The 23421-nt window shown below is 38.2% G+C and overlaps 2 protein-coding genes across 8 annotated transcripts; both read right to left on the minus strand.

Annotated features, from left to right (window-relative positions):
• Nucleotides 1-2034: 2034 nt before the first annotated feature.
• LOC135256650 (holocytochrome c-type synthase-like) lies at nucleotides 2035-7821 on the minus strand. Of its 2 annotated transcripts, none has more exons than XM_064338610.1 (7): nucleotides 7693-7820; nucleotides 6625-6778; nucleotides 6105-6286; nucleotides 5467-5615; nucleotides 5136-5255; nucleotides 4605-4691; nucleotides 2035-4034 (listed from the first exon to the last, which is right to left on the minus strand). In XM_064338610.1, the coding sequence occupies exons 2-7, from the start codon at nucleotides 6737-6739 to the stop codon at nucleotides 3833-3835; spliced, it is 855 nt and encodes a 284-aa protein (XP_064194680.1). In that variant the 5' UTR covers nucleotides 6740-6778; nucleotides 7693-7820; the 3' UTR covers nucleotides 2035-3832. The 2 variants fall into 2 exon arrangements, with proteins under 2 accessions (XP_064194680.1, XP_064194681.1); XM_064338611.1 differs by lacking the exon at nucleotides 2035-4034 and adding an exon at nucleotides 4049-4486 and having other exon boundaries at nucleotides 7693-7821.
• Nucleotides 7822-9508: 1687 nt separating this feature from the next.
• Nucleotides 9509-22096, minus strand: LOC135256653 (TLC domain-containing protein 4-B-like). 6 transcript variants are annotated; one of them, XM_064338614.1, is made up of 9 exons: nucleotides 21787-22089; nucleotides 18210-18275; nucleotides 17761-17864; nucleotides 15595-15764; nucleotides 15069-15158; nucleotides 14852-14910; nucleotides 14247-14341; nucleotides 12587-12660; nucleotides 9509-12392 (listed from the first exon to the last, which is right to left on the minus strand). In XM_064338614.1, exons 4-9 carry the CDS (start codon nucleotides 15747-15749, stop codon nucleotides 12077-12079), a joined length of 789 nt encoding a protein of 262 aa, XP_064194684.1. In that variant the 5' UTR covers nucleotides 15750-15764; nucleotides 17761-17864; nucleotides 18210-18275; nucleotides 21787-22089; the 3' UTR covers nucleotides 9509-12076. The 6 variants fall into 6 exon arrangements, with proteins under 6 accessions (XP_064194684.1, XP_064194686.1, XP_064194685.1 ...); XM_064338616.1 differs by having other exon boundaries at nucleotides 22001-22054; XM_064338615.1 differs by lacking the exon at nucleotides 18210-18275 and having other exon boundaries at nucleotides 22001-22096.
• Between the last annotated feature and the right edge of the window lie 1325 nt (nucleotides 22097-23421).

Genomic DNA, 23421 nt, shown 5'->3' on the forward strand with positions numbered 1-23421 from the left:
ATTTGTACTCCGTTTGAGAAATTACTGCGAGTTCAAACATTCTTAATGAACATTCAAGCAGCACGCACGCATTATGCAAACCAATGGTTTACGAAGCTAAATTTTTGCTCTGTATGTCGGCAGTATAAGAAGATATGTCAGCAGGAATTGTTCAGTAAGGCCGGAAAAGTAACTTCATGCAGGAGGAAGTACCATATTGGACGTGTAGGTTAGTTGCTGTTTCAAATATATTTTACGTTTGCATTGTCATTAGAATATTTTCTCGTTTTTTTTTTTTTCAAAGTATGGCACGATTAGGTTGTGAGTATAAGTATTTTTTCCCCCACGTTTTGATTCAAATTCATAATACAATACTATCTTATTTTTTCAGCATAATCTTGCAGTTCGTGCAGACAGCAAATCTGTCAAGATGTCCCTCTCGACACCGCTCTGTTTCTCTCCGGTTGATGTCCGTGTTGTATAATAATCCGAGTGGCCATAGTTCTCCATCTTTAGTTCCGGGAATTTAACCCCTTTGCTTTCTTGAGCAAACGGTACATGAGGATATGTCACTTGGATAAGTAGGTTAAAATGGGAAAAGACCACGAAATAAATGTACGTAGAATCTGCCTCTGCTGAGGTAGAATGTATTATATTCCAATATGCATGTATTTATTTTTAAATATTAGGATATTTTTAGATATTAACTGCAGCCTTTTTATATGCCATCAAAGTATGAAATAATACACTTATAACACTGGCATCACATTTAAGCATTTATCTGATGTTCTTATCCAGAGCAACTTGCAGAAGTACATACAGAGGTGTTATGCAATAAGAAATTGGTTGTAAATCGTTAGGGTCACAAACAATAGTAGCTATTAATACACAATTTACTTAGAATTGTGTAGTACACACATAAACCTACAACAAAGGTTTACAACAAGTAACAAATGGGATTTACATAGTTTTCAATGTAGTACAGGTAGGGCTAATATACTGTAGCTAAGATACATGTAGAATTCCGCATTACGTGAGCCAAGATGCAATTACATTACATTGCAATCACTTAGCAGATGCTCTTATGCGGAGTGATATACGGAAGTGGAGAATATCAGTGTTAGTCTCAAGAATACAAAAATTATGTATCACCAAGAAGGAACAGAATTTATTATAATTTATAATTAGTAAATGTAATGTTAGTTATGTTAGTATGACCCTAGCACCCACACATTAAAATCTTAGCACACCCTAGCACCGACATAGTAAAACCCTATCACAGTGATAGGGTTTTACTATATGGGTGCTAGGGTATTCTAGGGTCTTACTGTGTGTGCGCTAGAGTGTGCTAGGGTTCGAAATCTCAGCAGAAAATCAAATTGAATGATTTTTGTAAAGGTAGGAGCACAGCACAGCACATTTTGCTGATTACCACATTATACGTATTAAACTGATTGTACAGAGAACAGTATGGTGATGAGCTGCTCTGCTTCCGTCCCTGAGGGAAATACACACATTAATGTGGGTGTGGAAATGAAACGACTGAAAAAACGGCCTTGACAAGCAGGCGGATCTGGAACAGAATCAGCTGCAATGTGGACACCTAACAAACAACAACTAAGTACCACTAGATAACATAAAGACAAAGTTAACCAATCTTTACACAGCTATACCTATAAAATTATCTCAAAAGAAAGAATGAAAGAAAGAAAGAACATCTAAAGGAGGTTAGGGGAACCAAGATGCAAGTCTTTAGCCTGCGACATAACTGTCCTGACTGTATTGGTGACTACATAGGGAGGGCAGAACAGAATGGAGAGATCTGGCCAGGTTTAACAAGTTTAACAATTTATTGCACAACTGTTTAGCACAAGTGTTTTTTTAATGTTGTTAAACAAAGTTGTTCAATTATCTAGATACATAAAACAAGGTTTTCCTTTTAATATTACCACAGACATATCCACTATAATAGTTTTATACAGAGCTCACCGCACACTTTTGAAAAATAACTCAAATTTATCAATAGCAATGAACAAATTGAAATATTGAAGCAGATTTCATTGCTGATAAAGTGGCATTTATTTTCAGCACAGCATTAAAATGGAAATTAAAAGACATCCATGGAAGCCAACATATCAAAGTGTTTCTGATGAAAACATAAGAAAATGCTGAAGATTTCAAAATAAGTATCGTTCGTATAAAAAGGTCATAAGCATGTATGGATGCATTCTTTTGACTATTGCATTGACAGTTTCTAGTGAGCAATTGACTTGCAGATGAGAATCTGAAAACATGCATTTTTAACATGAAAACCACTGACAATGTTGCCCCTCTTTACATCCTCACAATTTGCAGTGGAAGATTTATGTAATCTTTATGTTAATGTTCTCAATTTCTTAAAGTATTCAAAGCAATCAAGGTATGTCATGCTTGCAGCCAGGATTACACTTAACCATTACACAACAGTTAAATGATATTGTAATTCAATTGTAGTGTAGTGTAGCTTAGCATCACATGTAAAATCTAAACAACCGTTACATTTCTCTGGTGTTTGCAACAAGCCCAATTTTATTAGTAAAAAGAGCCATCGTAAATGTGTCTATACTGATTTACAACATGGGTTATAAGTGTATTGCTTTAAAAATACACAAATCCCAAGTGTTGATCATTTAATGTACTGCATTTGGCTGACTATCCAAAATAAATAAATTAAATTGAGCTGCACTGATCATCTCAACCATCCACTTGGAAAAATGGAAACATTGCATTGCATGCATTTACACTTTGATGCAGCACACAGTGCCATCATAACACCATAACTACTACAACTGTAGAGAAGGTCCAAAGGAAAAAAATCTCCTCACCCACACATCCTCCCACCATGCTGTTCCAAGGTTGGCTAAGAGGCATCTTATGTTATCCAGTTTTGCCAACTCCTCGGAGCAAAAAGTTAAAGGAATGCCTTTCAAAACATTTTTGGTGAGGTTAAATTTTGTGTGAAGCAGAATTTATATGTAAATACCACTATTTCACTGCTTAGCATATCTGCTTAGCATTAGTATCTGCTCAGCAGACATCTTTAGCATGGCCTTTTTCCCAGCTAACATTTTTTACAAAACAATAAACATTTATACAGTTTGATATTTACTCAAGAAGTAATTATTCAGTTCCAACAATTCAAGGACATTAAGTCTTTGCAAGGTCCCATACTCCCTAATTCAAGGACCCAGAAGAACTGTATTGAAGACATGACTACAGCAGTTGCTCACCATCAACAACGCAATATTAACATGACCCTAATGTACCTGAGAATGAATTCTGTACCATTAGCCGTTTCAACAATCTGATCCCCATGTATTTTGAACAGAAATAGGATTTCTATCCAGGAACAGTTTCTGAGAACATAATTTACATAAAGTGTGGACATTAACCCTTTTTAAGAGTATATTCAAAAATCTCTCAACAGAAAAGTATAGAGTACAGAGTGTGGGAGTATTTCAGGGAGTATGGGAACTTTGTTAATTGTCTTTTGCTCAAGAGTACAATGGCAGGGCTACTGTGGGCTGCAGGTTCAGTTCATAAACTGCTATATTTTACTGCCATCCTGTGAGGACGTGGAAAAACTCTCCAAATCTGGCAACAAAACCGGCAAGGTGGGAAAACTGTACTCACATAGCGCATGACCAGAAACACTCAGAATAAAAAAGTGAAAGCAAGCCACCACAAACAAGGCAGTCATTACCATTTTGATGAAAAGCCAGCGGACTAGCACCAAGCAAGTTCACAGAAAGGAATTACCACCGGAAAAGCATTTTTTTGGTGTCTCAGAACGGGTTAAACTAGTGGAGGAGATTCATGAGCTCCACCGCCACCACGCCACCCTCACCCGGTCCCACACGGCTCCAAGGGAGTCGAACGCTGGCCGGACGTCCAGGATGGAGAACTGGTAGGTGTCCTTGTCCACCTCTCCCCCGTCGTAGTAATCGATGACATAGCGCACCTCCCGACCGCACCGGTTAACAATCCAGTCGTGCCTGTCAAACGGTAACTCGTATCTGCGAGTTCATTGAGAAACAAATTCAGTTCACAGTTTGCACTTAGTGATACATTTTGCAATTATTAATTTTACATTTAGAGAGAAATGAATGATCTAATTTTCTGTTTCTGTTTTTAACTCTGATATAATGCAAGACCTACAGATAAAACTCAGTATGATGTTCTCAGAAATGTATGATCAGGTTATATCTGTGGGTGAAATAAAAAAAGGCCATTAACAAACTCAAAGAAAATAAAGCACAGTTTAGGACTCTTCTGCTTCTTGTTCCCTTGAGTTACATTTCAGAGTTAAAACAATCATAAGGGCTTTTTTAGGCATTTAGCAGATGCACTTATACAACATGACTTACACAGCTAGCATTTTTACATACAATCTGTTTATACACCTGGATAACTGTTGACGCAATTCAGGTTAAGTACCTTACTCAAGGGTACAACAGCATTGCACCACCTGGGAATCAAATGTACAACCTTGTAGAGTTGCAGCTCCAATTCCCAATCATTATGCTACATAAATCATCATGCTATATATTTCCGCCCAATGAATGGCACTACTGCCTCAAACTTACCCCATCAAATGGCGAATCCTGGCTCTAGGAGAGAGCTCTTTAGCTTTGCCTCCAAATCGTGCCAGAGAGGGCCCACATGGACATTCCCTAATACAATGACCATCACAATTCCAACATCAGCATGTACTATACTAAAAATGAAGTGACATATCTTTGGATCATGGGGATATAGCTACTAGTTAAATCATAATTCAATATCTCCCATGATCAAAAGAAATCACTGTGACTAAGCCCTCAATTAAAACAAACTCTAAAACTCCAAGCAAACACTCTTGCATTTGTTACAAATTTTTAAAGAGCAATCAGTTGCTGAAATGACAGAAAACTGTAAATGCTGTGTAAAAATGTTAACATTTCATACTTCTTAAAAGTAATTCAAAAATTGCACTGAAGTTAGGTAAGAGTTGCACATGTGATGTGAGCTCTATTGAGCAGTATCAAAACATTTTTTTCCACAGGCCTACTTATTGGCTTTCGTTTCAAAATCTCAACTCAGTACTAAATATACTGTCGGGATGGTCTTGAACTCACTTTGCATGGAGAGCCTCCCACTTTAAGATCTCCTGCCAGGCCTGTTCGTTGTTCTGGTTGTGAATCTTGATGATGTTTGTCATGTCAGTCGGAGCCAGGTCGTCCTCCTTCCAGCGCCATCTGTAAGTGGGGGGGGGGGTCATTCGTCATCTCTCACCACAAACAAACCTCCTGCAACGTGCGTCTTTCACAAAAAACTGCTGCTAAGCTCAGTCGGCACGGGAACGGGAACCTGCGTGCATAATGCATAGAGGCATGCCAGGACTAGACCTAGGCCAATGAGATGTCACGTTTCAGGACAGGCGCAGCCCGGCCTATGGACTCCACCCACCCCTTCCGAAGCATGGCATTCCAGAACATCTGCTCTGAGGGGTACACCCAGTTCTTCTCTGTCCCCGTGCGTGGAATCATTGATTCCTCTCTTTTCAAGGACAAGGGAAAGGGCTGATCTGGAGCAGGGACCTGGTTGGGAGGGGGCATCTAAAGCATGGTGGGGAAAAAAAATTATGAACAATATAACATATAATTGAAATAATATAATTAATAACAAATAACTAAACAGGAGGAATGATTAGAAAATATAATGGATATATTAGTTGTAAACAAACCAGTGGTGCATTAGGCATTCCACCATAATGATATATTGAAGATGATGCTGATAATAAGAAGACCAAGTAGAAATAGTACCAATATTAGTAGTTGTGTCACACATAATTATTTTATTTACTATTTTTATAAAAATTGTGAAAAACAATATAACAAAGTGCAAGACCTAAATTCTTCACCTCTATATATTAATGAAGTGCGACTGCAACCAAAATATTCTTAAATACAAGTTTCCACCAAAATATCTTTTAAATATGACTATTTCAGTGCCAAAGCATCTCAAGCTGGTTGCTCACTGCAGTTTCTGACATAAGAGTGACTTTAGCCCAAAGTGAGAGGAGTGACTGCAGCTGCACTGTGTACCATGTTTGCTGGGTCAACGTCAGCCTGGAACGCTCCGGAGGCTGCCTTCATCGGACACCCCACAAACTCGTAGGCCCGGTCCTGATGCGCCGGTCCAGCAGGGGGCGCGTTGAGCTGCTCTGTGGCATGGACTGCGGTGGGGGCTGATGCTTGGTGCATAGGACACTGTTGAGCAGGGGCACCTTTGGATGGGAGGTGATAAAACCATTATAAAAATCTTTGGGCTTGTTTTTATCAATGCTTCACCAATATGTACAAAGTATTGATGCCCATCATTCATAAGAAAGAGGGCATAAGAACTGTAGATCTGTAACATGTTTACAGTACAACGCTGCTGGGAAACAGTCAATTGAGGGGGGATTAAATCCAGTATTTTTTCAGGAAATTACACAAGCTGACATATAGCTAGTTATAGTAATTTACCAGTTCCCCAGAGCCACCTTGCTTTCTACACAAGACCAATGACTGACAGTGAAAGAGTAAGAGATTTAAAGAGTGAGTGTGTTAGTGTGTGTCTTACTCTGCTTAGGTTCTTGGTGCATTGGGCAGCCCTGAGGCAGAGCCAGCCCCTGCTGGGGGACCATGATGGCCTCTGCTCTCACTGTAGCTGCAGGGCCGGACAGTGTCGCTCCCATCCTAACAGACAAGCAAGTCCCTGGGCTCTGACCCTCACTCTGCACAGGAAAGGGATGATCCACAGCATTAGTCATGGCTACTGAACTCTAGTCTTGGAAAGCAGCAGTCCTGTAGGATTCCATCCTCTCTTAATACTCATTTTCTCAAAGCCAAAGATAGGCATGATAGGCAGAGTCAAGCATGGCTGTGTGCTTGATTTTATGCACTTGATTTATAGCAGAAACCACTCATTAGAAGGTGTGTCTACATACTTTTGGAAATGTACTGTATATGGCGTACGTACATTCTTACTACGTTGGTCAGGTTCACAGCTACAGTATTGTATGGAGAAGTGAACATACATAACAACCGACCTGAGACTGCTCACCGCCAAATTTGAAGCGGCGTGGACATCATTGGTGAGCATCAGGTAACATCGTGAAATTACACAATGAGATTAGATGCTACGAAGCAGATCGAGGCTTTTAGTTTATAGCGCTATCTCGTTAAGTAAATTCCATCATCAGCTATTCCACAGATTAAAAAATAAATAAATCTCTGAACCAGAAAAGAAACGTTTTGAAAAACTGACAGACTGACAGGTAGCTGCCAGAACGGTGCTATCGAGAACGACCGTTACAAATACACTATATGCAAAAATGTGGAATTCAAATACCAAATCTCACATACTTTACTGTATCGCAATTGCACTACCAGCTAAAACCATACAACCGTCAGAGCAAACCAATTATTACTGAAAGCTACCTAGCGAGCTAACAGCTGTAACTTGAACGCGTTATGAAACTGCCCTGTCAGACAGTATCTTTCCGAATACATGTGAAGTTAAATTTATGCACACACCGCATTGATAGTGCCTCACGATGAACTAAAGGAAAGCGTAATGTAACATTTCAATACAAAAACTCCAGATAAAGACCTTAAAAATGAGTGAATTAGAAAATGTGTAAATTACCTTTAGAACAAGCTAATCCGCTACCTGCCTTTTTTCACACTACCAATGTCCCATAGAAGCGAAATTTCCCATAACCCATTGCGACAGTTTCCATTGGATACTCATGTGACCACATAGGGCAGGTTCACCAAACGTAATTTCCTGTAGTGCTTCTTATTTGGATAATTTTCTGTTTTACTGTTCGGTAATATTTTTTACTGATATAAAACGAAAAATTTTTTTCCTGCATTATTAAAAGGATAATTTTATTCAAAATATTTATATTTCATGTTGGGTTTAATATGTTGCTTACAGCATTATTAGTGGCATTTTAAATGAAGAGAAATTGGCTATATATTCTGTGCAATGCATGTATATTACAGTATTTTTTGACGTCATTTATAGATACATTGATGATGTAATCCTTATATTTTGGATTTCATAAATACACTGACTTAATGCAAAAAAAAATATATATATATATATATATATATATTCATATGAATAAAAAGTATAAGCAAACAAAAACTATACGAATGTTAATTTGAGAATAGACAATGCCCTCAAAAAGTATAGGAACATTAGATTGAAATTTGATATTTGTATTATGAATTTGGATTTGAGATCAAAAGATAAACATGAGACAAATGCATATGTCATGGTATTTACATATGCTATGCAAAAGTTAATAGATTGAATGTGTTAATTTTTCCTCAGATGTTTCATTTTGCACGGATAGTTCACGTGTAGTGAGTGTCTAGTCATGATTTTACCTTTTGTTTTCATCTGTGGAGATTGTATTTGGAGTCAGAGGCATACACCTGCATAATATATAATCTGAGAGGACAGAAGAATTTAGTCAGAAGAGTAGCAGCTTCTTTGCACCTTGTGTATATTGTTGAGGTGTTACATCCAATAGCTTACACCTGTTTATTGTAACGTAGGTGGATTCTGGGTCGTAACATAAATGTTTAGTAATTCATATCATACAACAATGTGTTGTGCATGGAACACCAAAAACATTTTTAAGTGGCTCATTTTATTAAATTAATAAGTCCCCAGAGTGTGCATCCATCAAAGTCAGAAAAATCCAAGACTTATCTTATGAAATGTGATCCATTAGTCCAAAGAACATCTGCTTGCAAAAATAAATAATCAGGACACCAGTCACAGATTTCATTCTCCATCGGGGGGCAGTGGTGCAAACCTATGGCAGTCAGAGCTCTGTAGAAAACAATGTTGTCAGGTTTTCCCATAGTGGAATGCAAGGACCCCAGGTTACCTAGTCAAAAAATCTTTTAAGAATATTTTGTTTATTTTTAGTTCTTGTATAAATATTTAAATATAAATATATAATATTTTAGACTGTCAATTAAAATAAACCTTGTCTGGTATACACATTCTCTCTGACATTCTCAAGAAATTGTAATTCTAAAATGATAATTATTTGGAAATTATAATAATTACACTATTATTATAAAATTGAAATTACATTATTTTATACTGGTACAATAGCTCATAATTCTATTTCCCAAAATTACAGATGTCAAAATTATTGGCACTCCTGTTTTCAGTATGTTATGAACCCTCCCTTGGTGAGGATAAAATGACTGAGTCATCTATGGTGAGGGACGGGCATTGCAAAACCATAATTTTGTTGTCAGTTAACCATTTATGACCTGGTTTTTGATCTATGATCTGCTCACTGTCTTGCAGCCCAATTTGGACTCATCAGACCATGGCACCTTGTTCCAGAAGGACTTTAGCACTGGCAAGTATTGCTTACAAAATATTTTAAAAAGTTAAAGACAAAGAATACCACACTTAAACAGGGGCTTATGCAGGCAGTCTGGTAATAGTTTATCAACAAGAAAAAACATTAAGCTTTGACAATCCAACAGACAAAATCAGCAGCTGTCAGTCTTCATGAAACGACAAACGTGTGAACTGTCTAAATGTAGTACAATTAACCTTCCTATGATCACAATGGAGGCTGACCAGTTAGCAAGAGGCCATAATGCATATACTATTTTGTGAGATTCCCTTTTGTTTAACTGTGATACATCACAAACACCATTTAGAGGAACATATATTATAGTACACATACAGTATCATATACTCATACACCACCAGTGGCAAAATAATCTTGTGGTTATAATTCCAGGCCTGTGTCCAGCACATAACTGGTTTCGTCAGGCAGGAGTTATTTACATATTCAAAGTCCCAGTGTGTGTGATCTTCCAAAACAGAAGACATTTTCCATTGTTGAAATGAAACTGATGCATTTCTTTAGCACTCCTTATATATTTTTAAGATAAATCTTGTTGCTAAAATGTCAAAACAAAGCTTAACAGGGTAATAAACTCAAAATCATTTATTTTGAGTTCAGAAGCGTATAAAGAGTATACTGTCTCACATCGTATTAGTCCTGTAAGAAACACAACAAATCCGCCGCCTGGACCGGATATTTTTTTTCCTATAGGTTAGTTCAGCAATAAATCCTTTTCCTTGCTGTGTTCCTCTTCCATTTTCTATATCTTTCTTTAACTCTCTATTTGGCATTTGAGCAGTTCGTTTAGTAGTTAGTAGTACCATTACCATTTTATAGTTCAATTATTGTTAAAATTTAGGTAGTTAGACTATTGTTTATAATTGTACATACTGTAGCTTTTCCAATTGTAATGTTAGGTTTTTTTATGTTTAACGTTTTTAAGCTGTCTAGCTGTTTTCTAATTTTAGTTGAGATGGCTACTGTAGCATGGGTTTAACTAGTCCATGGTTGTCAGTGCACCAAGCTACTCACAAAATGACATTGTTAATAATAAGATTGCTTCTGCAATTGAATTGAAGTGAAAGCACTCAGCTAGCTATGGTTAGTCTACGTTTCATGGTCATGGCTCATAATTTAGTTGAAGTGGTTCCTTACCAGGGGAGTAAATAAGATATTAGGGAAGTTCTAACTGTATGATTCAGGAAATCATACAGTTAGAACATTCGTGTGTCTACTCTGTAACCACATAAGGATAGCACTTGATTACTATTCAGTCTATTTTTCCAACATACCTTTGTAAACAACTGACTTTAGGAAACAACGATTGAAGGAAATTAGCTGACATTATAATAAAATAGCAATTACAGCTAGCACGATCAACGGTAGGTCCCTATTCAGAACAGTGATAGACATGGGATTTTTTTCTTGACACGCACAGGACTGTTTTAACCCTTGCTGGCTCCGCCTACATGCCTATGTTGTCAACTGCTTCTATTGCCCCTCCTTTCTCCCCCGCCCCTCGGTGCTCTCACTCTCAACCCCAATTTGCATCTTTTAAAATTGGCTGGTGTTGCTGTAGACTTGCTGTAACGCTTCATACACAAATATTCCCAGAAAGAACTCCAGGGCACAATCCTGTTGACTGTGCATCAACAGAAACAACATTACTATGTTCAGAGGCATATACAGTAAAAAAACACATCAGTTTTTTATCCTTTGTGTCCTAGACTAATCAATGCAAATATTTCTCAGCCATGTTCATCTTAAAGTACAACGGACAGTCATATGTAGTATGTTCCATATCAACCCTTAATTTAAACAGTACATTCAGTATGTCAGAGTTTCCCTCATTACTCTGCCATAAACAGAGGCAATTCAGGAGACAGGCAATTCTAGGAGACTACATACATAAGCCCTTTCATTTTGTTTACAGTAAATAAAACAAATGTGTGTTCAAATGTTTTCATATCTGTAAATTACAACTGATGTAGTTTATTTTTGGATTAAAGGCTGAGGTATAAGAATGATTACCAAAGTGGAAGTATACTGTCTCCTCCAGTTAGAATTCTGTTTCTTAATCACAGACTGACGGAAGTAACAGTTGGCTGAAGAATATCCAGTATATTAGTGTGAAACAATCAGCTCAGCTGACATGCAAAATTGAAATTTGTCCACTAAGAACACAAGAATGCAAAGGGAAACAACTGCAGGAATTGGTATAATGGCTCTGCCAAACAAGTCATGCGCTCTTAAGGGTAAGGTGTCAAATTCCACTGTTCCTCAGAGAATATTTACAGAACATAAATCAAACGACCACTGGCAAGGTTTAGAGGCCTAATTCCATGTGTAAGTATCAATAAACAGTGTCCGCGCTGTTTGGGTCACTCTTCTTAAACAAAGGAGCTGTCCATGAGATAAAATAATACATAAATACAGAAAAAAAAACCACAAGTTCTGCCATCCACTTCTTCCATAAAATCCACATTAGTGGTTAATCCTGGTTAGTGTTAGCCACCAATCAATGAGTTAAAGTTGCATGGGAAGAGCTTTGTCTTGGAAACAGTCTGTAGAATCTGTCATTGCTTGTCTCAGTCTCTCCCAGCAGAACAGACAGGGCCTGTGACTGCCCCACGCTTATTCCACCTTCCTGTTTACATACGTTTGCAGCTTGGGCCGTTGCCCAGAATGTAGCACCTTGAAGCACCCCCGAGCAATCTTGTGCATCCACATAAGGTTCATGACATCCAGGCAGAAGCTGGAGAGAATCCAGGCAATGCGACCACCCAAGGACACCCTGTAGATGGCCTGCATGCCTAACACAGAGTACATGCGGCCATAGTAGACAGGCATGACCATGATCCTCACCAGGAAGAACGTGGTCGCCATCAGAACTCCATTAGCCAGGTTCGGTTTGGAGGATTTGGGGTAACCCAACACCTCAAAGAACCAGCTGCATGGAAAAGAGAGTTATGACTACAAGTATAAACTGGATATCTGATCAGGACCCTTGAGAAAACTTATTTTTGTCTAAAAACATCTGAGGCAGAGGGTCACAAACACATGGCATACAGACCATCCGACAGGACAATGTTTAATCTAAATGTTACACTTCAGAAAAACATTAGCAGATCTAAGAGCACCTACCGCTGGTTGACACAAGGAGTAGAGAACTCTGCAAGCAGACGGAAGTTAGCAAAATAAGGCAACATTCCTTTACCCTAAAGTAACAGGGAACAGAGAAAAAATTGACATCGTAAATAATTTGACATGACCAGTGGAAACAATCAAAGACAGACCACATCACCTTCAACCTGCAATAGAATGAACATAAAATAAAATAAGCCATCATCCCCATCATGTTGTCTCAGAAAAATACAATGATTTCATATATTAAGAATAAAGGTATTTATTGGAGGATATGGAATACGTCATCATCATAGTCATGTTTGTCCATCAGTACTGAAAGCTAGCCAGACAGATGCAACAGAATGTCATGAAGCTAAACTAGCTACATTTTAAATAATTCAGAAGATACTAGATTCTGATTGTGTGCATATTTTTTCAGCTAAATGTAGTTGCTATGAATACATGACTGATATACTACCTAACTAGCTATTTTCTGCGCAGCAAAAATGTGAACTCTATGCCCCAGGCTGGTGTTTGTACAGCCTTTAGAAAAGCAATAGTTCACCATAAACAGCTGTGGGATTGCTATAACTGTATAGCAATCCCACACAACAACTTCACTAGCTGAGATGTAGGGGGGCATGTCTTAATAAGACCTCAATTTCCCTTTCTGCCCTTGAAACCAGGAGAATAATATACAACAAATAAAACACAGCATACAGCTATGGAAATTAAACGATGCATACTTACTTGACTGCTGAGACAGACATCACACATATTAAAAGTTGAGGACAAGATCTTTCAACAATGTGCACTTTTACTTCTACATACTGCTAAGTCCCTAACGTTACTGGGCAGAGCATCTGCTCAGCACACCACAACAGCAATAACTGCAGGCAAGAGGAGAACAGAGCCTATCTAGAAGGATCATTGACTTTCCTTGGCCTTCCGAAACATAGACTTTGATTTGATAGTTCATGGTTTTCCAATGAGGTGCCAGGCCAGTCAGGTAATTATATAGTCAAGCATGGACAGTGAGACAAAAAAAGGTGCAGCTACTGATACTACTATAGCTGGCTGGATTAACTTCAACAGAATGAATTTGCATGACCAAGGTGCATCTGTGCCCTGGAGCAAATCAACATTTGTCCTTAACGTTGACTTGCAATTAAATGTGTTTTGTGATTTGAATTTTTGGATTTTTTTTTTTTTCCTTTTTTGTCTTACTCATCATGTCAGATTGGTGATCACTAATACTAACAAAAAATGTTTTCTGAGTAACAGAAAAAGGGACACTTACTCAGTTTCAAAAAGTCTAGTAGGGATCAAGGATACCTCTGATTATTTAACTCTGAGAACATTTAGTCCCTATCAAACAGGGTTGATTTAACTCAAGATTTGTTGTATGAACACCATCTTTGATTGACACAACTCAACAAAGACCAAATTACATCGTTCTGAGTTACAGGTATGTCATTTAAAAAATGAACGGACATGCCCTCTTTAATTCTTAAGAAAATACATCTCCTATTATGGCCTGTAAGACAAACAAGATTCCTGACTAGACAGTTACACTCTCATGCCAGATTACAGACTAAATGTCCACAGTTGTTCACCCAAAACCTTCCTATTCTCCATGTTGCCTGCATGTTCTGCTATTGGATGATAGGGAACTCACCAGTACATAGTAGTAAGCATACAATGCTGCCAGATGATGAACAACAAAGAGCTTATCTCCAATTGCATCCCAGAAGTACAATATGAGCAACAGATCTGAAAATGAGATGGGGGGGGAAGAGGGGAAAAGGCAAACAATGTTCTTTAAAATAATTTGCTTATTATTACAATCAAATTAGTTCATTTAAAGGGTCTGTTCACTTTCTAAAGTTTTGTGATGTAATTTCATTTTAGTGAATTTTTCCAATTGGTCCAGAGTCTTTATGTGCAATGAGTGATATTTTGGATATGTTTCTGAAGACTTTGTTTTTTTTGCTTTATAATGGCAGGTAGAGGGCATATGAGGATTTGTGGTCTAAAGCAATATTTACACTTAAGGTAACTCCAAAGCAGCTTGTACATACATCACCATTATGATTCCAGAGGTTGTACATGTAAACAGAAAGTGAACAATCACTTTAAAATACACGTCAGAGCGCATCCAACAAAGGTGATTGGACACACAATTGCTGGGCAAAGCAGCAAAGCTTAGACTTTGAACTTGATGCAGTCACTATAACAAAGCAGAGAGCTGTGGGAGTGAAAACCAGGAAAAAGTGCTCTAACCTGATATGAGGTAGCCTGTGGTTATGGCCACGTTGATTTTCACCAGGGTTGCATCGCCCCTGTTATCAAAAAAATTGTGAATTTTGAAAAAAGCTTAGGTTGTTAAGCTGGAGCCTAAATGTCACCAGACTTGAGCTACAGTACCAACAGAAGAATAAATGTTAATGTCCTGTCCTGTTCATGTCATCCACTGCACAACACCAGGGTGCACACTTACCACACAGGGTCTAGGTTGATGGCATCATCGAAGAGTAATATGTAGAAACAGAAGACACCCACTACAAGTGCATGAAGCGTGGACAAGGTCCTAAAATAGAATGGCCCACATGCAGGCATGTCATGATTTGGAAACTGGCTTATGGAACATGCTGTTGGTTCAGTCACACAAGTTAAAAATCTGTTAAACGTTTCGTTAGAAGTAAAGTTTTAGCTTAAATTAGGTTAAAAGTTCACTATTAACATTTATTTGAACTAAATTTTTAAAATACAAAGCAGACTGCGGTTAGATTGAATCTGGGAGGACAAGTCAAAGTATCCCCCTATAAATCTAATGTAAAATTGTAAAGCTATCCATTTTAAAATCAGCAACTTATTTAGATTTAAAAAATATGCTAGGTGAGTTAACTGTTGCTGTAATTGATCAATTAAGTGTGGAGTAACAACAAAAACCAGCAGACTCTGTGGCCTTCCAGGAAAAGGGTGATTCCTGTAATCAAGGGGCAAGGCTGTTTGCCAGCGAATACCTGGAGTTCCATTCGATCTTCTGTTTTCGGCTGAGCTGCCGGAAACCTGAGCTGACATGAGATGAGGCCCAGGGGCTGATGGCATGGAACAGCCCCTGGAACACCAGGAAACTCAGAACCATGAGAGTGAGGATCAGCTTGTTAAAGGGGTCCATGACCAAATGACGCCACTGACAAGGAAACACAGGGGACGTTGAAGGATTCAGGCACACAGTAAAACATGTTGTACAATCTTCTTTGGCAAGTGAAGTTACAAATCCTTTAGAAGCCACCAAGGATGGTCCTGTATTAAAATATAACCCCGGGAAGAAGTGTGATTGGACACCACAATCATTCACAAGTCATTTATATTCTTCTGGAAAAAATAAGATTCATTTGAGCTTCTTTCAAAAATTATTGTCCGATGATAATTTGAAGAGAAACTGACTGTGCCTGTTGTAGTCTGTATTAGTATGTTTGCTGTTAGTGTTTATTTTATGTTTCTGTAAGTTTATTATTTTTCACATCCTCCGTCCCAGTGTTTTCATTCTCCCGGTCACTTGTCTCCCCAGTGCCGTCTCTGTGTCTGTGTTCCCTGAGCTGCTTCACTCCCCTGTATTTGCGTGATTTCACTATTCGGGTGGTTCCGGGTTTTCGTGGTTTCCCCCCTTCTTTCCAGTCTCGTTTTACTTACTTCCTGCTTATATCTAATTTTACTGATTTCTACTAATCCTTACTAACTTATAGATTGTAAAGTACTAACCTCATTAATATACTAACATGTTAATATTACTAATGGATTAACAAACACTAGTTTTGGGTTTTTGATAGTATAAATCACTATACTAATACATTAACCATTCTCCCCTTTTCCATGCTGCACTGTAGCTCCGCCCCTTTTCTTTCTAGTCTGCCCTAACGCTGAGTTCTGCAATTGCCTGCACCTGTCTCTTGCTCTAACTGCACCTCTCTCTCTCTGCACGTGTTTTACCTGCTAAACCCAGGCCGTCTGTTATCATTGTTGTCTATGTGATTCCAGTCCGCGTTTTGTCAGTCCCCTGTCATTTAATTAGTTATCCTAATGTTCTTCACCTGGATGTTGTTTGTTACTCCGCCCTCACTCACGTAACCCCTCCTTGATTGTTACCTTCCCCAGTGTATAAATGTCAGTCTTTTCCACCAGCTCCCTGTCAGAACGTTGATCGTATTCACTGTGCCGATGTTTTGTAAGCCTTTGTTTATCGAGATTCCTGAGATGCCTTTTCCGTACGACTTTGAGTTTGCCTGCCCCTTTTGTTTGATTGCTTTCTGGTTTGACCTTCGCTTTGTTTTGACATCTCTTTTGCCTGCTCCTTTGTACCTTCGCCTATCTGATCTCCTGGTTTTTGATTTTTTGCCCGTTTACCACTATTCTTTTGGAAACTCGATTTTGTACCGTCCTATCTCTGATTACCTGGCTTTGAACTTTGTACTGAATAAAAACAACGTTTTTTGGATTTCCCTGGTCTGCGTTTGGGACATTAACATTACAGTGCCATGGACTATAGGCATTTCATAAAGTGTGCTCTATAGAAGAGTACCTTGGTCTTTCTTTTCAAACTGATATTTGTCTATGAGAACATTACGCACTGACAGCCTGAGTGAGTGGTTAACTCATTTGTTTACAAACTTGTTTACAAGAGTATGTTACCCCCGAGAAGAGCTGGCACACTGTCAAAAACCAAAGCACAGCAATAGAAATTCATTTCCATAAATGCCAACTAGGAATCATCAGAGTGTATTGAATGTTAGCACCTCACAGAGCATTGGTTATCCAATATGAGTGTGACATCAGCATTAGCTTCCAGCAGGTGCACTGACTGTAAACAGTACATATGTATGGTTGCAGTCCAAGAATTTCACAAGCTGCAACAATTTAATTATAAGGAAAAAGCCTCTTGCTAAACACATTAAGAGCTTTGTGGAAACAGCTTGTCCATATCATTTACTATAAATTTAGAGGCAGTTACTTTCTTTTTCATTATGCAGGAGGGTGTCAAACTATTTTTATATTACAACAGGCTGCATGTTCAGAGCCTACTTTATCTTTGGTAGTATCCTCATTTTAGCCATACAAATGTTTCCCATGTTTAAATTATGTGCTTGACGATTTTGTATTTTTCATGTCATCGTGGATTGTTCCCATACCTTGTTCTTCGCAACACCCTTGAAGCACTGATTGACTGCTTCCCCTGATTTAGCTGCTGTCACGGCCAAAATGTGTTCCCGTCACCGCAGATTAACACTAACCTCTACGGCAGGGAAACAAACAAAAACCAATCAGGAAGAAAACCATAACAGCTGCAACAACATGTGGTGAAAATGCTCCCTCAGCCATCGCCACACTGAAAAACCTTTTCAGAACCCAACATGAGGAACTTGTATGGTTAAGTTGTGTAAGTCGCTCTGGATAAGAGCGTCTGCTAAATGCCTGTAATGTAATGTAATGGTTAGAGGGCTTCTGCTTTATGAAGAGATAGTAAACAGAGAGACAGGGAGAGGGCTGCTCAGGTTTCTACAGGTTAAGGTAGGGCATTCCATGTACAATGTTGACTGCATACTCTCAAACAAGGCCATAAACCTTGTCAAGAGCTCACAGTTACTTTCCTACTTCCACTCCTCCACTGTTTGTTGTAGGCTGCCAACACTGTAGGCCTCGATTTCTACAAAGCAAGAAAGTGAAGAAGACCTATTTAGATGCAGCAAATTGAATGGCTTTAAATCCTTTTCATCGACTTAAAAATGAACAAATAATTTAAGGCAAAGCAAAATAATGCTTTGAAAATAATGCTCAACAAGGTATGTACGTGCTTTTTTAAATTCCATAGTTCTCTATGGCGGTACCAATAGCGAGAAGCGGGAATTGCAGGTGTGTTTTTGGACCTCACTTCCCATAGATCCAACCGGATCCAACCAGTGTCACCTGTATGACGTCAGTCAGTTGGCACCTGGGCCACGCCAACTATATTTATTATTTACTGAATAAAAAATGGTTGTTACACAAGTAACGTTATGTACATACTCATTCATTGTCTAACATTAGGCTAACTTCAGCTGTCTTTACACTGCCGAGCCGGGTTAAAATGCTGTAGCAGACCTGGGGTAGAATTAGTGATGATCAATTTCCACAAACGTTCTTTATCCACCTTTTGCTCGGTATGAACATCTTTACACTGCAGAGAAGAATTCGCGGGATTCGCTGTGGTTCGTGCAATTATGTATCTCGTGCACAATAAACAGTCTTTTTCATGAATGATTGTTGTGTGATATTTTTGAAACATCTGCCTTGTTGTTTCTGGTTTTGCTAGCTAAACTGTTTGAGAATAAAGCTGAGCTGGGTGTTAAATTAGCAATCAGAACAAGAATAAAACAAAAACAAAGGAGATTTCATCAAAAAAGGGCATCAAGGCTGAAGGAACATATGAGGAAGCGTAATAAAATAACAATGCTAATCCATACTGCCATTCTTTTATTTAGTTTTCTCCGGCTTGACATTTTTACACAGAAATCAGACCCGCTCTGCTCCACCTATACCCCGGCTTTATTCCGATCAATATATTGATGAACTTGATGGCAATGTAAATAACGATAACGTTAGGCCAGTTCAGACCAATGATTCGCAACGAGACAAAATGGTTTTAGAATGTTGCAGAGAAAATTGCAGCGGTGTGAACTGGTTAGTTGCAGAGCATCTGAAGCCGTTGCCTGGGGTCTCAAAAGACCCACCTTGTCAAATCGTTAAGTGCAATTTTAGAACGTTTACAATCAGACGTCTTGGAATTTTGCAGGTTGCATCCAGTCTCGTTGCGAATCATTGATCTGAACTGGCCTTTAGTTAGCTACATCGCAACGTTGCAACAAGGTAGCATTGCATTCGATAGACGGTTTGCGAGGTCGGTACCGGTCGGTAGCGTTAGCTAGCGTTTTTTCTAATTGTTAGCTGACATTAGATTGTGTTAATTACATTAGCTAGCTAGCTAATGCAACGTTACCTGATACGAGAGATGGATACTGTGCGCAACGTCGTCTAAACTAATGTTGCCTTTATTGACATGGCCCGGTAGTAACATTACATTGTCATCAAATGTAATACGAAAACTACATAACTGCATACAAATAATATGACCTCTCATGTTATACAAAAACTTATTAGGGTTCCATAACCCCCCTTTCTCTGTAACGCTAGCGGACACCGGAAAAAAAACAGTACGCCACTCACACACAAGTGAGTTCAAGAGCAAGCCTGTTGCGTTAGCTCCGCCTACCCTCTCTGGCGGACCAACCACTGATGGGTGATGGAAAATGCGTCACTAACTATGCGCCGCTTGTGATTTTTTCCCGGGAATGTCGCCACAGACACCCAGTTCTTTAATCATAAATTATTATAATAATAACAATAATATAAATTAATATAATAGTAGGCTCAATCACCATTGTGTTACCTAATTCAGCGATAGATAGTGACTTAACAGACATTTATTTTAATGAAAATCTTCGAGATTATTACTTTAAGGTTTCAGCTATTAAGTGTCTTTGCTGCAATGATATGTGAGTTATTTCTCAGATCCAAAGAATATAAACTTAGCCTGAGTGGAGACTAGTGCTTTATTTTTTTTCCTTATCAATGAAATCAATGAAAACCGCAAAGGTTTCTGGAAAAGCAGCTTTGCACTTATAGTCCAAAATGTACTCAAGAGAAATTTCAATTTACAAGGGTGCTGTAATTAAGTCATTTGTGTATGCCAAATCAACTTTTAGACTATAATTCATATGTAGGTGGCAGTGTAGTTTAAGGGGTAAGGAACTGGTCTGGTAACCTAAAGGTCATAGGTTTGACACTGCCATTGTAATCTGCATTGCTTCAGTATATTGCTTCTATATACATTCAGCTGTATAAATGAATGCAATGTAAATGTTATGTAAAAAAAAAAGTTGTGTAAGTCACTCTGGATAAGAGTATCTGCGAAATGTCTGTAATGTAATGTAATAATTAAAAAATGCAGGTTTTGAATGTTCACTTTTGAGTTATTTTCATGCTCAGTGAGTGCAAAAGTTTCTTGTTCTGTTTCAGAAGTTACAGAAACAAACTCATCTGGTCCTTTTCTGGACATGGGATTAACTGTAACCAGACATTATGCAACTGTAGTCATTTTTACTGTTTTGTAAGCTGGCTGATATAAATTGCCATAATGAAATGGCACTTCTCATTGGGCCCTATTAGCAGGGGGTAAAAGTGCAAATGCACAAAGGGCTACCTCTGTTTTCTATGAACACGATTGAAAAAGAAAAGAAAACAAGACCAGGTCAAAACCTAGTATATGGCTGGACCGTGTATGGGTGTGCGAAAACTCAGCCGACCAATGGTGTAACTTCATCACTCAGTCACTCAGTCACAGACAATCGTGTTTACAGGGCTGGCCCTGCTGTTGCGATCCAGCCAAATAGTCCAAAAGTGTCTGCACACGTGTATGAGCCCATAAGTGTGGGTGTTCTGGGTAGACAGTAGGCTACGCATAGTCAGTCATGACACTCCACTTAGGTGGGCCCGAACAAAAACAAACAAAATAGAGCAATAAGTAAGCTAATATTGAAAATCCGTATTTCACATACTGCCCATATTAAAATCTGATGATTTGAAACGGGAAATTTTGCAATTGTTTTTCACTGTAGCTTTGGCATGATTGTACTTTGATGTCGTTCAATGGCAGGTTACATTCTAGCATAGGCTATGAATAGTTCCGATAACGTGAAAGCTTCGCAGTCAGTGGTTATGAACCTTTGCTCAGATATGAATATATTGTCACATGGCTGCCAAATTTGTACATTTCGTGTTATGACAACTAGGTGGGGATACTATGTCACGAACCTGAAACGTTGATTGCGAAATGTGTTTTTGTTGGTTGTTAACGTAGCAAATAGGAACATACATTATATGGGTATTAGGTAGTATTAGTTAACTATAGCGGAGAAACTTTAGAATGCTCAAATAGCCTATGTATTTCACAGATCACTGTTCTGTATTTTTGCATGTAACGCATCAAAATTACCGCGAAGGATACAGTGACTACATGCCTCCGAGACATACACCACAATGCCAAACATAAAATCCAGAAAACAAACGTTTACTTAATTTAATGCATAACCGTCTTAAACATATGTCAAATTCAAACTTACCTTCTCTCACTGATAGTAAAAATGAGGGAAATAATCAAGAGTTTACAGAGGTCGCCGGAGGTTTACGATCATGCCGAAACTTCAAATAAGCGGAAGCCAACTTATTTTCATAACTGCAATGAATTGCTAAAATCTAGATCGTGAAATACAAAATCAAACCTTGAAGAACCCTTTCTCAAACTGAAAGATGCGCCTCATAGTGACGTTCGATTACCTCGGAGATGCGGGGTTACGTGAGGGAAAGCGAAAGGATAAAGTTACTGCTTTAATCTTAAAGAGCCTACACACGTGCGTGCCCGTCCCCTCTCGATCACGCACGCGCGTTTTAACAGAAAATAATATGCACACGTTTACAAGTCATGCATTATTATTTAGGAGTGATAATCAGAATTACATTTGAGCCAAATATAACATTTGTAATGATTGTATGATATCAAACTGATCCATATTTTAAAATTGCAATCAGGCAATTAAGCAATCAGATCATATTTCTCAGATATAGAGGTGTTCTAAATGTACATCATGGACCTACTACATGTAAGCAGGTATCATATCATATCTGTTGCACATTATAGGCATTATCATTTATTTATGTATTTATTTTATTGAGAAGATGAAATAAAAGAAAGAAAATAAAAACAGAGTACATGCCAACGGTATTAGGCCACTTTTGTTCTTTTTTTAACTACCCTTCCATCTTCCTACCACCTGTCCACCATCCACTTTGCAGAATTATTGTCTAGACCTCGAATAATTTGTTTAATTCGTAATTCAAACTGAAGGAGGCTATTTTGAGGAGAGTCGTGTCTAAGATTGTAAAGTAAAACTCATATCTGTGTTATATTTGGTAGAAATTTTGTAGAAAAAAGTTTGTACTTCAGTTTGTTATTCGATAAATGCTCATACATTAACTAAATTCTTCTGTACCTAAGTTTTTTGTTTTGTTTTGTTTTTTTTTTTAACCAGAGGAGGCGTAGTACTTCTGGCCTGTGCTGTAAGTCAAATAACAAAGGCTGAAAATATATCCTGAGCCACCTAACATGTCTAGTTATATTCCAGCCACTTCATACGGCTCTGTACACCAGTCACAATGTCTGTGATTTACTGTAATGCATAAAGTCCATCTACTTGTCTGATAGTACTTTCCAGGAATCTCTGTCACAACAGATGAAATCCAAGGCCGGCATCATATCCAGGACACCTGCCAGACTGTACTCTTTTACATATATGGGGAATGTTATCCATGCCGTAAAAATGTATTTTTAGGCTGAACAAACATAAGTTATTATCCATCAAGGCAAAAGTATATTTGATGTTAGCTGTCAAAACAATGTCTTGGCTGTTCTTGTGGAGGCAGCCCTTAAAATCAGTCCTTAAAATCAGTTTGTGACAGAGTGTTTGGCTGTTTTTTTCTTTTTTCTTGTTAAACAACAGGCTTTACTTGATCCATCAATTTTTATATTAAAGTCATTGCAGCTGATGAATGTTCTGGAACATCCTTATAAACAATGAGTAGGGTGATCTGTGTAGTGTATGACCTTAAAAAACCTTTATATATGGATTGTAATACCATACATAACCAGCAGGTGACGTACTTCCTTAATTTTATATTTATATGAGAATTCCAAATACAGT

The sequence above is a fragment of the Anguilla rostrata genome, chromosome 6, assembly GCF_018555375.3.
Source record: "Anguilla rostrata isolate EN2019 chromosome 6, ASM1855537v3, whole genome shotgun sequence".
In the NCBI taxonomy this organism is placed as follows: domain Eukaryota; kingdom Metazoa; phylum Chordata; class Actinopteri; order Anguilliformes; family Anguillidae; genus Anguilla; species Anguilla rostrata.

Bases quoted from the DNA above. Each gene is read 5' to 3' on its own strand.
- LOC135256653 (XM_064338615.1), bottom strand. From the start codon at position 15,749: ATGGACCCCTTTAACAAGCTGATCCTCACTCTCATGGTTCTGAGTTTC. The intron at 14,911-15,068 runs GTAAGTGTGCAC...TTTTGATAACAG, and splicing joins ATCAACCTAGACCCTGTGTG to GGGCGATGCAACCCTGGTGA. The intron at 14,342-14,851 runs GTTAGAGCACTT...TCTCATTTTCAG, and splicing joins CACAGGCTACCTCATATCAG to ATCTGTTGCTCATATTGTAC.
- LOC135256650 (XM_064338610.1), bottom strand. From the start codon at position 6,739: ATGGGAGCGACACTGTCCGGCCCTGCAGCTACAGTGAGAGCAGAGGCC. The intron at 6,287-6,624 runs GTAAGACACACA...TCCCATCCAAAG, and splicing joins GCACCAAGAACCTAAGCAGA to GTGCCCCTGCTCAACAGTGT. The intron at 4,035-4,604 runs GTAAGTTTGAGG...ATGAACTCGCAG, and splicing joins AGGATTCGCCATTTGATGGG to ATACGAGTTACCGTTTGACA.